Raw genomic sequence first — 14,894 nt, 5'->3', positions numbered from 1 at the left:
TGTGTCTGAATGTGTCTTACTCCTAATGTTAACTGTCTCACTAAGGGAATAAAGGGACGCTATGAGCTGCAGCTGGTGACCATGTTGCTGCTTTTCCTTTACAGGTTGCCATTCCGGTGGTGTCAGTACGGCTGGTGAAGAAGCACAGGACGGCAGGCCTGGTACCCAACGGGTTGGCCATCACCGTGGACACCAGCCAGAAGGTACACTACAGTACACAACAGTGTAGTACAAAGCAGTACAATGCAATAGGGCTATACCACTCACAGACAGTTAGTACTATATACAGCTAGCATACAGATAGCAGACAGCTAGCATACAGATAGCAGACAGCTAGCATACAGATAGCAGACAGCTAACAACCAGGAAGCCAGGCTTACAACCAGGTAGCCAGGCTAGCAACCAGGAAGCGTAGGCTAACAACCAGGTAGGCAGGCTAACAAGGAAGCTAGGCTAACAACCAGAAAGCCAGGCTAACAACCAGGTAGCAAGGCTAACAACCAGATAGTCAGGTAGTCAGCCTAATGAAGCTAACAGCCACACTCAACAACATGAAATAGCGTGTTTGAGAACACCTGAACCAAACAGAATGTAACCTAGTCAGCACACGTAGTAGCACAGGAGGAGGGTTAATGTCAGTCACAACTTCAAATTAAGCAATCCTCCCGGTGGTCCAAAGGTAGAGGATCCACGCTGTCTGTTTGACTGGTTCAGTCAGAGGAAAGTCTGCTAGCGCCACACAGCGGACGTACTGTATAGTTGGTTCTCAACAGACACTGCTTTGAGTTGAGAACATACGACAGGTTAAAGGTCAAATGTCAGAGCCACGTTGACCTTCCAGTTCTTCAAAGGTGTTTGAGTAGTCTCCTTGTAAAGGAATGAACAGGGATCAGGCTGTAAGTGTTTAGTTTGGAATGTTAACCCATTGAGTCCCACCACGACGCTGGTGAGATTTGGACTTCTAACGCCCTTTAAACATTGTGTGTTTGAGCTTCAGACAGTTTTTTATGGCCAATCCGCGTCTGCAATAGCCGTACACCATTTACGGCGATGCGGCCTCTGCAGAAGTCAGAGCTTTCGTACTTCTTGCGCTTTGTGGAGCTGTCATACGCATCCAATAAATTGGTCTGAACCACACCACTCGTAGTGATTCAGGGCTAATCTCTATAGGCATCCAGCTAATTACAAGCAACTGGCTAAATGAAAAGACAGGACCTTACCTCTTCTGAGATGTTGGAGTCCATTTCCCGGTGCTTAACATAGGAACTCAGCCAAAACAGCATGAAGTTAAAAGGCTACCTCTCCATCCCGAATCTCCCCATTGCCCCCCCAGCAAAATTAGTCTACATTTAGGCTATTGTTTATTTGTGTATTTCACACTATGTTGAAGTAAAAATGCTTGTATGGATGTCAACCCCAATACATGTTCATATCATCGTCATCAATCAACTGCATTACAGGTAAAAACTACTTTGACAACCACCTCTGATTTCTGTATGCTAGCTATGCTACCAGCTTATACAAACGGGAGTTAGCATTTAACAGTCACTTCTAAACCTGAAAAGAAAAAACTTCTAAATGTTATGCAGCGAAAACAGCCAAATATTTCCAAATCGGATTTTAGTGACCATATTGTGGGCCTGTTACAATACATCAATCATAACGGATTTGACAAATATCCACTTTGTTACATCAGATTTGTTGAATGTGTGCCAATCCAGCGTCATTCTATCCCCCACAGTCTTCATTCCATTGACCTCTTTACTGCATCAATCCCCATTACCTCCCTGATCTCTTTCCAGGAGTTCAAACAAATGTTTGTGTCTTAGAAATCCCTAGACGAGGTATCATAAAGATGTATTTTATTAGTGAACTTGTTCTGATAGCCTGTCGTCAAAGTTCTCCATGTTTGTTGTCAAGGAAGTGAGTTTGTGTTTATACAGGATGTACCGCCCTATTTACCGTCAACCAAAATTTGGGAGGCACATAGCTTTGCCGTTCGGAGCTCGATTTGGTTTCCGACAGCCTCCTGAGGAGCCGCAATTGCATCACACCCTCTGTACGGAGCAGTGGAGGCTCCTCAGAGGAGGAAGGGGAGGACCATCCTCCTCAGTGAATTTCATAAAAATGTAAATAGTGAAACATTAAAAAAGCTATAATTCTTTAATAAAACTATACTAAATATATTCACGTCACCAAATAATTGACTAAAACACACTGTTTTGCAATGAAGGTCAACAGTAGCCTCAACAGCACTCTGTAGGGTAGCACCATGGTGTAGCTGGAGGACAACTAGTTTCCATCCTCCTCTGTGTACATTGACTTCAATACAAAACCTAGGAAGCTCATGTTCTCAGTCCCTTCCATGGACTTCCATAGTAATTATGACAACTTCTGGAGGACGTCCTCCAACCTATCAGAGCTCTTGTCCAACTATTTAAAGGATCAGAGAATGAATCTAGTACTGAAAGCGTAAGCTACAGCTAGCTAGCACTGCAGTGCATAAAATGTGGTGAGTAGTTGACTCAAATAGAGAGAAAGACAATAGTTGAACATTTTTGAACAAATACATTTCTTCAAAATTAATGAACGGTATAAGAGAGAGGGAGAGAACAAGATAGAGCTAGCTACATTATATTTAGTTATATTTTTTTCACTTACTTAGCTAGCTAGCCTACTCAAATACCGGCTCAAACAGAAAGGGATGCTATGTTAGCTAGCTGGCTATGGCTATCCAACACTGGAACTCTTCCAAGTCAAGGTACGATTTTGGATTTATGAATTTATTGCCACCAGGGCCCGCCGGTATAACTGCTAAAAAAGGAAAAAGATGAGAGAGGAGGAGAGCGTGTAGATGCGAGAAGGAATTACAATGAGCAAAGTGATCGTGCTGTTTGTATGTGGCTGCTATGAAAGTGAACTGTGTTTGTGTGTGATCAGGGGTGTATTCATCCCACCGATTCTGTTGGAAAACGAACGAAACCGGGATAAACATACCTGAATTTGTCCAATAGAAACTATCGTTTACAACTGTTGGACTAATGATTACACCGTAGATCAGCTAGATGTGTCACGCCTGCTCCCGCTCCCCCTCTCTGGTGCTCAAGGGAACCAGGCAGACCATCATTACGTAAACATATCACCATCATTACGCGCATCTTTGCAATGTTGGACTCACCAGGACTCAATTACTTTGTTGATTGCCCCGCAATATCTGTCTGCTCCTCAGTTTGTTCCCCGTGTCAGCATTGATGTCGTTATGTTTTCCCCTGTCCAGACGCTGTCCTTGTTTGTTTCTTGTCTGTTATCCATTAAATGTTCACTCCCTGTACTTGTTTCTCGTCTCCCAGCGTCGGTCCTTACAAGATGAAGGCAAGAGTGTGCAAGGCGGTATTGAATGTGTCACTGTCTTTCACCTTGATTACAAAAAAATATTTCAACTTGTGCACCTACGTTGTAAACTTTAATTCAACCTCATGATGGGTATAGGGAACTTTGAGTATCATGTAGTAGCCTAAATAAATCAATGTTACATTGAACTGGGTGAATGTAATATGAATGACAGTCATCCAATGTGCCTTTATAGAAATAAGGCCATGCTCATAAAATAAATGATTGTCCTCCCTCATCTTAAACGGAACCGACCGCAACTGGTCGGAGCCTCCGCATAAATCGGCTTGTACAGGGCTAAGCTAGAGCGGTGCGTGTGAGCCAAGGGCGGATCCTGAAGGGGCCCGGGGCCAGGTCTTGTTACAAAAACATCTGTAGTGTCTATATGGTTTGAACTACAAACTAATGAAAACTATCTATGAAAAGCTGAGACCCCCACGACCACACACGTGTTTTGCTCTATGACACTCACAAGCTACACAAGGGGTTCTTCTACATAGACGATCATATGAAATCCCAGGACATAATGTCTATAATACTGTAAGGGTTCTTCTACATAGACGATCATATGAAATCCCAGGACATGGTGTCTATAATACTGTAAAGGGTTCTTCTACATAGAAGACCATAGGAAACCCCAGGACATAGTGTCTATAATACTGTAAGGGTTTCTTCTATATAGAGATCATAGGAAACCCCAGGAAATAGTGTCTATAATACTGTAAGGGTTTCTTCTATATAGAGATCATAGGAAACCCCAGGAAATAGTGTCTATAATACTGTAAGGGGTTCTTCTACATAGAAGATCATATGAAATCCCAGGACATAATGTCTATAATACTGTAATAAGCTCACATAGTTGCTGTCACAAACTCCACAGAGTTGTCACTGAGTAGTTGGATATTCATTTTCCACTGAGCAAACCATTTCTGTACTTACAGCATCCATATAAATTCATTTTGATCAGGTTATTGCTTTGTCAAACCTTATTTTTGTATTGACCATTGTCAATACAACTCATGAATTCAACTGTTTATGTCAAATTGTTACTTGTAGCCCTGGTTGTCCAGAAAATAAAATGGTAAACCACTTAATTGTGAGGCTAAAATATAAGGGCTGGGCATGCAGATAAATGAAAAGCCGTTCTTTACTGGCGTTCCGGACTGATAGGGTTAACTCAATAGTCTGGTCTGCATCACTTGGTCCCGTGTGGCTCAGTTGGTAGAGCATGGTGTTTGCAATGCCAGGGTTGTGGGTTCGATTCCCACAGGGGACCAGTACGGAGAAAAAATGTATGAAATGTTTGCATTCACTACTGTAAGTCGCTCTGGATAAGAGTGTCTGCTAAATGACTAAAATGTAAATGTTGTTCTGGGTCAAACACCTTTATGGGGTTTTATGGACCTTAGTGACAACAGCTAAAGCTCCTGGCTGCCACCTGGCTTTGTTTTGTCTTGGAGGAATTGGAGGAGCTGATTGGGAGACTTGGGTCAATGAATGGGTAACACTTACTATATACACAGTCTTTTATCTATCAAAGCTGGATTGGCTGAAGCTACTTTGTCATTCCATGTCATAAAGGTGTCATTTGGAAAGTGAGAAATCAAACTTTGTTGGTAACCTGTGCATCTTCATATCTTCTTTAATAGACTATTCAAAGATAGTAGAGTTTAAGTTCTAGACTACTATAGAGCTTAAGTTCTAGACTACTATAGAGTTTAAGTTCTAGACTACAGTAGAACTTAAGTTTTAGACTACAATAGAACTTAAGTTCTAGACTACTATAGAGCTTAAGTTCTAGACTACTATAGAGTTTAAGTTCTAGACTACTATAGAGCTTAAGTTCTAGACTACTATAGAGTTTGAGTTCTAGACTACTATAGAGTTTGAGTTCTAGACTACTATAGAGCTTGAGTTTGTGTTGTTTTTTTAGTGTCTTGTTCTGTCTTGCAGTATGTGTTTGTGTCCTTGCTGTCTCGAGACAATGTCTACGACGTCCTCAGGAGGATCTGCACACACCTTCAGGTGAGAAATAACCTCCTCACGGTCCACAAGGCTCAAGGTTGTGGGGTCAATTCCCATGTGGGCCACTTTGTAGGAAAGTGTCTGCTACATTAGAAATGTTTTGCAATACAGCTCTATGACGAGATACCATTGTTAAGGTCATGTAGTGTAGTTACAATGTAGTTATGTTTTGGAATGGGTGGCCAGTAATTAACTGGTCCTGAACATCTCTAAAACTAAGAGCATTGTATTTGGTACAAATCATTCCCTATGTTCTAGACCTCAGCTGAATCTGGTAATGAATGGTGTGGCTGTTGAACAAGTTGAGGAGACTAAATGACTTGGTGTTACCTTAGATTGTAAACCGTCATGGTCAAAACATATAGATTCAATGGTTATAAAGATGGGGAGAGTTCTGTCTGTAATAAAGAGATGCTCTACTTTTTTGACACCACACTCCACAAAGCAGGTCCCGCAGGCTCTAGTTTTATCTTATCTTGATTATTGTCCAGTCATATGGTCAAGTGCTGCAAAGAAAGACCTAGAACAGAGCAGCACGTCTTGCTCTTCATTGTAATCAGAGGGCTGATATTAATACTATGCAGGCCAGTCTCTCTTGGCTATGAGTTGAGGAGAGACTGACTGCATCACTTCTTGTTTTTATAAGAAACATTCATGTGTTGGAAATTCCAAATTGTTTGCATAGTCAACTTACACACAGCACTGACACACACACTTATCCCACCAGACTAGGGTTTAACATTTTCCCGGTATTCTACAAATGTTGTATCCCGAGAATAAATCACTTTTCTCATGGGTAACTCGGTATTTCCCGCCAAAACCGGAAGTGTCATTCAAAACAGCATTTAAATGTCAGGATTTGATTAGCTTTTTGATCACCCTGAAAATTTCATTCTGATTGGTACCTGAGCCTGATATATTAAATACATGTTATGAGCCCTACATTAAAGACTTTTAATGAGCCCAAGGCCCAAAAATAGGCAATGATACTACACATTACACAACGACAGAAAAATATACAGTAAAAGCCCATAGATGTAGCTAGCTATATGCTCTCTTGGGTAAAATCAATGAAACTAGCTCCAGTAGGCTAATCTTTTTGAGTGAACTGTATTACTGTACTGTATTATACGGACTGGAATTACGCACATTGTTCAAACCGTGATAAAGCAGGGAGAGAACATTTGATTTCGGTGCGATACGTGCGGCCTACAAAGTCACAAGTAGGCTAGCGAATTTGATTCACATTTTCAAATATAATCAAACAAATGTATTTATATAGCCCTTCTTACATCAGCCGATATCTCAAAGTGCTGTACAGAAACCCAGCCTAAAACCCCAAACAGCAAGCAATGCAGGTGTAGAAGCACGGTGGCTAGGAAAAACTCCCTAGAAAGGCCAAAACCTAGGAAGAAACCTAGAGAGGAACCAGGCTATGAGGGGTGGCCAGTCCTCTTCTGGCAGTGCCGGGTGGAGATTATAACAGAACAGGGTATATAGAACAGAACAGAATATAACAGGGCCAATTTGTATAATTATAATTTCATAATATCTCCTCTAATGTTATTAGCCTACCTATTCTTTCCTTCCTCGCTTTCAACAGTTAAATGAAATAAGTTTTGTTGTCCTTGTCTTTATCATGCGTACATTTACATTAAATGTAGTTACAGTGTACCCTTATTTTCCTCCATAGGTGAATGGGAAGAAAAGTCTTAGCCTGAAGCAATACTTGGAGGAGCCTAGCTCACTATCTATGGTAAGCCCAGCCACTACTCTACTCTACTCTACTCTACTCTACTCTACTCTACTCTACTCTACTCTACTCTACTCTACTCTACTCTACTCTACACTACACTACACTACACTACACTACTATAGTCTACACTGCCATACTCTACACTACTCAACACTACACGAACATACTCTACACTACTCTACACTACTCTACACTACACTACACTACTATAGTCTACTGTTACTGTATATTATCTATCATGTTGTCTCGTCACTTTACCCCTACTTATATGTACATATCTACCACAATTACCTCGTAATGCTGCACATCGGCTCAGTACTGGTACTCCCTCTATATAGCCATATTAATACCTCGTACCGCTTCACATCAGCTCGGTACTGGTACTCCCTGTGTATGCCATGTTTTTTCTACTTCCTGTATATAGCCATGTTATTTTCTATTTCCTGTATATAGCCATGTTATTTTTACTCCTTATTTTGTTTCGTTATTCAGTGTGTATTTATTCCTCGTGTCACCGTTCTAGTTGTTATTACATTTTTTACCTTTTCTTTAACTCTGCATTGTTGGAAAAGGACCCATAAGTAAGCATACGAAGCATGTGACAAATACAATTTGATTTGATTCGATTTATTTGCCATGTAGCGGTGTAGCTAACTACTGGAACTACACACTACTGTTTACCATGTAGTGGTGTAGCTAACTACTGGAACTACACACTACCTTTTTACCATGTAGCGGTGTAGCTGACTACTGGAACTACACACTACTGTTTTACCATGTAGCGGTGTAGCTAACTACTGGAACTACACACTACTGTTTTACCATATAGCGGTGTAGCTAACTACTGGAACTACACACTACTGTTTTACCATGTAGCGGTGTAGCTAACTACTGGAACTACACACTACTGTTTTACCATGTAGCGGTGTAGCTAACTACTGAAACTACACACTACTGGTTTACCATGTAGCAGTGTAGCTAACTACTGGAACTACACACTACTGTTTTACCATGTAGCGGTGTAGCTAACTACTGGAACTACACACTACTGTTTTACCATGTAGCGGTGTAGCTAACTACTGAAACTACACACTACTGTTTTACCATGTAGCGGTGTAGCTAACTACTGAACCTACACACTACTGGTTTACCATGTAGCAGTGTAGCTAACTACTGGAACTACACACTACTGTTTACCATGTAGCGGTGTAGCTAACTACTGAAACTACACACTACTGGTTTACCATGTAGCAGTGTAGCTAACTACTGTTTGGTTTTACCAAAATATAGAAATATTTATTTTTCGGCATCAGACCTTCCTAATTTTGACTTGAAACATAGTTTTTGAGTTTAATAGGCTACATTTCACATTCTGTTAACACCTGACCACAGAGTGATATTTTCTTGCAATTTGTAGTCTTATGCCATTTCATTTTTTAGTTTGGATGTAGTGAACTACTTTTTCAAAGTGGCTTTAGTTCAGTAAACTATATTTTTCTTAAGAGTAGATTTAGTTCAGTAAACTATATTTTTCTTAAGGGTAGATTTAGTGTAGCTTAAATTCTTCTAGTGAAGAAATAAATGGTAGTTTGGTAAACTATGATTTCAGTGTAGCTTCCCCAACAGTGCCTAAACTTTATTAAAGTTACCTTACCTTTTCTCTTCAGCCAACATAATTTCCTCTCCTCCTTAAGCTCTCCTCTCTTCCCCTTTCTCCTCCTCTCCTCCCCTCATTCAGGATGAGTTCCCCGTGGTCAATGACTTCCCTCCGGTGTTGAAGTGGAGGAGGAAGCTGTCCATTCCGTCCGTGTCCTCCTCTCTCCCGGATCTCCTTGGTAACTCCGCCAGCAGTCGGAGTGCAGTGGACATCCCCTACCTACCTACGGAGGTTCCACTGACATTAAAGGGTAAGATCAAAGGTCAGTCTATCATTAATCATCAAAGGGCGACTGCTAATGATTTCCTTGATGGCAAATTATTATTTAGGATTTTTTTTTAAACACCTCCAGGCTACACTTGAATGTCTAAAAGCTGGACATGTTAGGATCTCTGTCAGGACTGAGTTTTAAATGGTGGACATGTTAGGATCTCTGTCAGGGCTGAGTTTTAAATGGTGGACATGTTAGGATCTCTCTCAGGACTGAGTTTTAAAGGGTGGACATGTTAGGATCTCTCTCAGTACTGAGTTTTAAATGGTGGACATGTTAGGATCTCTGTCAGGGCTGAGTTTTAAATGGTGGACATGTTAGGATCTCTGTCAGGGCTGAGTTTTAAATGGTGGACATGTTAGGATCTCTGTCAGTGCTGAGTTTTAAAGGGTGGACATGTTAGGATCTCTGTCAGGGCTGAGTTTTAAATGGTGGACATGTTAGGATCTCTGTCAGGGCTGAGTTTTAAATGGTGGACATGTTAGGATCTCTGTCAGGGCTGAGTTTTAAATGGTGGACATGTTAGGATCTCTGTCAGGGCTGAGTTTTAAATGGTGGACATGTTAGGATCTCTCTCAGGACTGAGTTTTAAATGGTGGACATGTTAGGATCTCTCTCAGGACTGAGTTTTAAATGGTGGACATGTTAGGATCTCTGTCAGGACTGAGTTTTAAATGGTGGACATGTTAGGATCTCTGTCAGGACTGAGTTTTAAATGGTGGACATGTTAGGATCTCTGTCAGGGCTGAGTTTTAAATGGTGGACATGTTAGGATCTCTGTCAGGGCTGAGTTTTAAATGGTGGACATGTTAGGATCTCTCTCAGGACTGAGTTTTAAATGGTGGACATGTTAGGATCTCTCTCAGGACTGAGTTTTAAATGGTGGACATGTTAGGACCTCTGTCAGGGCTGAGTTTTAAATGGTGGACATGTTAGGATCTCTGTCAGGGCTGAGTTTTAAATGGTGGACATGTTAGGACCTCTGTCAGGGCTGAGTTTTAAATGGTGGACATGTTAGGATCTCTCTCAGGACTGAGTTTTAAATGGTGGACATGTTAGGATCTCTCTCAGGACTGAGTTTTAAATGGTGGACATGTTAGGATCTCTCTCAGGACTGAGTTTTAAATGGTGGACATGTTAGGATCTCTCTCAGGACTGAGTTTTAAATGGTGGACATGTTAGGATCTCTCTCAGGACTGAGTTTTAAATGGTGGACATGTTAGGATCTCTGTCAGGGCTGAGTTTTAAATGGTGGACATGTTAGGACCTCTGTCAGGGCTGAGTTTTAAATGGTGGACATGTTAGGATCTCTGTCAGGGCTGAGTTTTAAATGGTGGACATGTTAGGATCTCTGTCAGGGCTGAGTTTTAAATGGTGGACATGTTAGGATCTCTGTCAGGACTGAGTTTTAAATGGTGGACATGTTAGGATCTTTTGACATACGGGGTACTGAGATAATGCTTGACACAGAAGAGGACGAATAGCTTATTGGTTGATTGGTTGATGTCTCTTCCTTCTGCCACATGCTAGCTGTTTGCTAATGTAGCCGTTGGAGTCACCTTCTGGGCCAAAAGTCCCACACTGATACAGGAAGTGGGGATCTATTGCTGTTGATTACCCAGCAGTTTATTCCTCACCAGTGTGCATAGAGCCACATACTGCACCTTCTTAAACTACCTGAACTCAGTTGATATTTGTTTAGAGTTCGACTTTTTTTAAATGTTAATTTAGTTTTTTCCCCCTATTTCTTTGTTGTCCTTCTCCTGACTAGAGGAAATCAGTTGTACAGACTGTAGAAGTATGAGAGCTGCCCTCAGGAACGGCAGGAAAAACACAAACTGTTCTTCTTCTCAGATCATTACAAGCCCAGCTACGTGGAGTTTTCAGCAGGGTCCTGTTCATTAGGCACTAAATGGATATGGAAGAAAATAGACTGAAAGAGAGGGACTACCTGGACTCCAAAAATTAACAATTATTTTACACACCATGTTACACTGTTTATACACACCGTGTATTTATATACCTGATGTACAAGTACACCACCCTGGACAGGACACTAGTCTGTCACAGGGCCTTACCACCAATCTATCTCCTTAATGCTGGGGTGGCAAGTAGCCTAGAGGTTAGAGTGTTGGACTAGTAACCGAAAGGTGTTTGTACACCGCGTGTTTGTATACTGGATTCTCGACGTAGCTCACTAATATATCTACTGCTGTACATATCATTCTCAGTATACCATTATGGTATAGATGCGCAGCATAGATTGGATTTGGGTTATTGATACAGTGCTATTTGGGATTGGTTTGGGTTATTGATACAGTGTTTTTTGGGATTGCTTTGGGTTATTGATACAGTGTTATTTGGGATTGGTTTGGGTTATTGATACAGTGTTTTTTGGGATTGGTTTGGGTTATTGATACAGTGTTATTTGGGATTGGTTTGGGTTATTGATACAGTGTTATTTGGGATTGGTTTGGGTTATTGATACAGTGTTATTTGGGATTGGTTTGAGTTATTGATACAGTGTTTTTTGGGATTGGTTTGGGTTATTGATACAGTGTTATTTGGGATTGGTTTGAGTTATTGATACAGTGTTATTTGTGTTGTTCATTGGATTCGTTCTGGCATTTTTAGATTAGTTGATTATTTTTATTTTTTTAATTGTTTGTTTACTTGTTACTGTTAGGAGACAGTAACACAAGCATTTTGCTTCACCCTATACCATCTGCTGTGCTGTGTTGTGCTGTGTGCAGAGCGGAGTCTGGAGACAGGGAAGATCCTCCTGACAGAGCCAGTACACGAACTGGGCCACATGGAGTACCAGCTGCTCAAGTTCTTCATCCTGCTGTGAGTACGGGACGGACTAATCTGGTCCCAGATCTGTTTGTACTCTCGTGGAATGCCGCAGCATTTCCCCAAACTCGGTCCTAGTGACCCTAAGCGGTGCACATTTTGTTTTTCCCCCTAGAAATACACAGCTGATTCAAATAATCAAAGTTGAATGATTAGTTGGTTATTTGAATCAGCTGTGTAGTGTTAGGGCAACAAAAACTAAACATGCACCGCTTGGGGTCCCCGGGACAGTTTGGAAAACACTCAGCTAAGGCATCTCTCATTGTGTTATACACTTACTGTCATACTGCCACCTGCTGGTTGTAGTTATTATTGCACGTTCATATTACACCTACCTATTACACTGACATATTACCTATCAACCTATGAGTTGAAAAATGGATCATTGGTGGAGTATAGGCCTACTGTGGATACCAATACCCCTGTGAGCCTCCCAGGCCCATGTTGGCCACGGTTAAGAACAGAATACTGTGGATACCAATACCCCTGTGAGCCTCCCAGGCCCATGTTGGCCACGGTTAAGAACAGAGTACTGTGGATACCAATACCCCTGTGAGCCTCCCAGGCACGGTTAAGAACAGACATGGTAGATTCATATTACATTGTATTATACCCTCTAAACTTATTCCCACATTTACAATTTAGTCATTTAGCAGATGCTCTTATCCAGAGCGACTTACAGTAGTGAATGCATACATTTCAAACATTTCATTTCATAAATTTTTTTTTCTGTGCTGGCCCCCCATGGGAATCGAACCCACAACCCTGGTGTTGCAAACACCATGCTCTACCAACTGAGCTACAAGGAAGGCCAAATTGAGTTTCATCTGATGCTGTTAATAGTATATATATTTTTATATTTTGAAGTACCTCCACTGACCCCACTTTGAGAAACCCTGTGGTAAACAATGTGGTCATTGTGCGGTGTGTGTCTGTCTCCTTCAGTATCGTCCTGCTCGTCTTGTCCTCCTGTTACCTGGCCTTCCGTGTGTGTTGTCTAGAGCAGAAGCTGTCCTTCCTCAACACACATCCCACAATGCCCATGAGAGAGAGGTGAGGGACACACACACACACATAAGAGAGGTAAGTGTGCATCTTCACTCTCTCACACATATACACACTTCTCATTTTTGACCCATGAACGTCACCTTTGTCCCCCAGTTCCTTTGAGCTAATTTACCATCTCAACACAGGGCTGAATGCTTTGAGCTAATTTCCCATCAACACAGGGCTGAATGCTTAGAGCTTATTTCCCATCTCAACACAGAGCTGAATGCTTAGAGCTAATTTCCCATCTCAACACAGGGCTGAATGCTTTGAGCTAATTTCCCATCTCAACACAGGGCTGAATGCTTAGAGCTAATTTCCCATCTCAACACAGAGCTGAATGCTTAGAGCTAATTTCCCATCTCAACACAGGGCTGAATGCTTTGAGCTAATTTCCCATCTCAACACAGGGCTGAATGCTTTGAGCTAATTTCCCATCAACACAGGGCTGAATACTTTGAGCTAATTTCCAATCTCAACACAGGGCTGAATGCTTTGAGCTAATTTCCCATCAACACAGGGCTGAATGCTTTGTGCTAATTTCCCATCTCAACACAGGGCTGAATGCTTTGCGCTAATTTCCCATCTCAACACAGGGCTGAATGCTTTGAGCTAATTTCCCATCTCAACACAGGGCTGAATGCTTAGAGCTAATTTCCCATAGCAACACAGGGCTGAATGCTTTGAGCTAATTTCCCATCTCAACACAGGGCTGAATGCTTTGAGCTAATTTCCCATCTCAACACAGGGCTGAATGCTTAGAGCTAATTTCCCATCTCAACACAGGGCTGAATGCTTAGAGCTAATTTCCCATAGCAACACAGGGCTGAATGCTTTGAGCTAATTTCCCATCTCAACACAGGGCTGAATGCTTTGAGCTGATTTCCCATCTCAACACAGGGCTGAATGCTTTGAGCTTATTTCCATCTCAACACAGGGCTGAATGCTTAGAGCTAATTTCCCATCTCAACACAGGGCTGAATGCTTAGAGCTAATTTCCATCTCAACACAGGGCTGAATGTTTGCTGTATAGTCATATTTTATTAGATAAAACATTGCTTCCCCACTTCGAGAGGAGGTATTGCTGTTGCTATGCCAACGTGCATGTTTGTCTCTTCCCAGGTAACACTTGCTGCATGCTGCGTCAACATTGGACAGATGGTCTGTCAGTCACGGAGGTTCTCCTGGCGATTGGGCAAACAGAGACTCTGTTTGTTTACCTGTTCACTCTGTCCCACCCTGTAGGTGTGGAGAAGTGCCCTGCTGGTTCAATGAAAAGACAATGACTTGCGAAAAGCCAAGACCTGAAGCCAAAACTGCTGTTAAATAGACAGTCCAATAGGGGGTGCCAGAGAGACAAGAATCCTCTTGTCGTTCCCTAGAAAGACTATGGACTGCAGACAAAAGACAAATGGAAAGAGGAGGATAGAGGAGAATTGGAAGTAGACGACTACAGAGTAGGTGTCAATGGGACAGTGCCAACGGAGTTCACCTGACCTTTGACCTCAACGTCCTTGTTCTACTCGGATGCTGCCAAGGAACTTTACAATACCAGTCAACTGATCAGACACTTCCGCGTCCAGGATTTTAGAGACAGAGCCTTTTGTCAGACACAGAGTCTGTTGTCAGAGGCAGAGTCTGTTGTCAGAGGCAGAGTCTGTTGTCAGAGGCAGAGTCTGTTGTCAGAGGCAGAGTCTGTTGTCAGAGACAGAGCCTGTTATCAGACACACAGAGCCTGTTATCAGACACACAGAGCCTGTTATCAGACACACAGAGCCTGTTATCAGACACACAGAGCCTGTTATCAGACACACAGAGCCTGTTATCAGACACACAGAGCCTGTTGTCAGACACACAGAGCCTGTTGTCAGACACACAGAGCCTGTAGTCAGACA

At 41.9% G+C, this 14,894-nt stretch overlaps 1 protein-coding gene across 6 annotated transcripts in view; it reads left to right on the top strand.

The window, feature by feature from the left end:
- LOC115192855 (GRAM domain-containing protein 2A-like) overlaps window positions 1-14,417 on the top strand; it is an 85,953-nt gene extending 71,536 nt beyond the window's left edge. For 2 of the 6 annotated variants that reach the window (XM_029751754.1, XM_029751755.1), the window contains 7 exons: window positions 105-203; window positions 5,344-5,415; window positions 7,109-7,171; window positions 8,910-9,090; window positions 11,853-11,946; window positions 12,898-13,005; window positions 14,245-14,417. In XM_029751754.1, coding sequence (XP_029607614.1) covers window positions 105-203; window positions 5,344-5,415; window positions 7,109-7,171; window positions 8,910-9,090; window positions 11,853-11,946; window positions 12,898-13,005; window positions 14,245-14,329 — 702 coding nt within the window. In that variant the 3' untranslated portion in view covers window positions 14,330-14,417. Of the gene's footprint in view, window positions 1-104; window positions 204-5,343; window positions 5,416-7,108; window positions 7,172-8,909; window positions 9,091-11,852; window positions 11,947-12,897; window positions 13,036-14,121 lie in introns of all 6 variants that reach the window. The other 4 variants (XM_029751758.1, XM_029751757.1, XM_029751756.1 and 1 more) reach the window with 4 other exon arrangements.
- The last annotated feature ends 477 nt before the right edge of the window (window positions 14,418-14,894 follow it).

This window comes from Salmo trutta, chromosome 4 (genome assembly GCF_901001165.1).
Source record: "Salmo trutta chromosome 4, fSalTru1.1, whole genome shotgun sequence".
NCBI classification, from domain to species: domain Eukaryota; kingdom Metazoa; phylum Chordata; class Actinopteri; order Salmoniformes; family Salmonidae; genus Salmo; species Salmo trutta.
The sequence above is the reverse complement of the archived record's forward strand: the minus strand, read 5'-3'. Positions and strand labels throughout refer to the sequence as shown.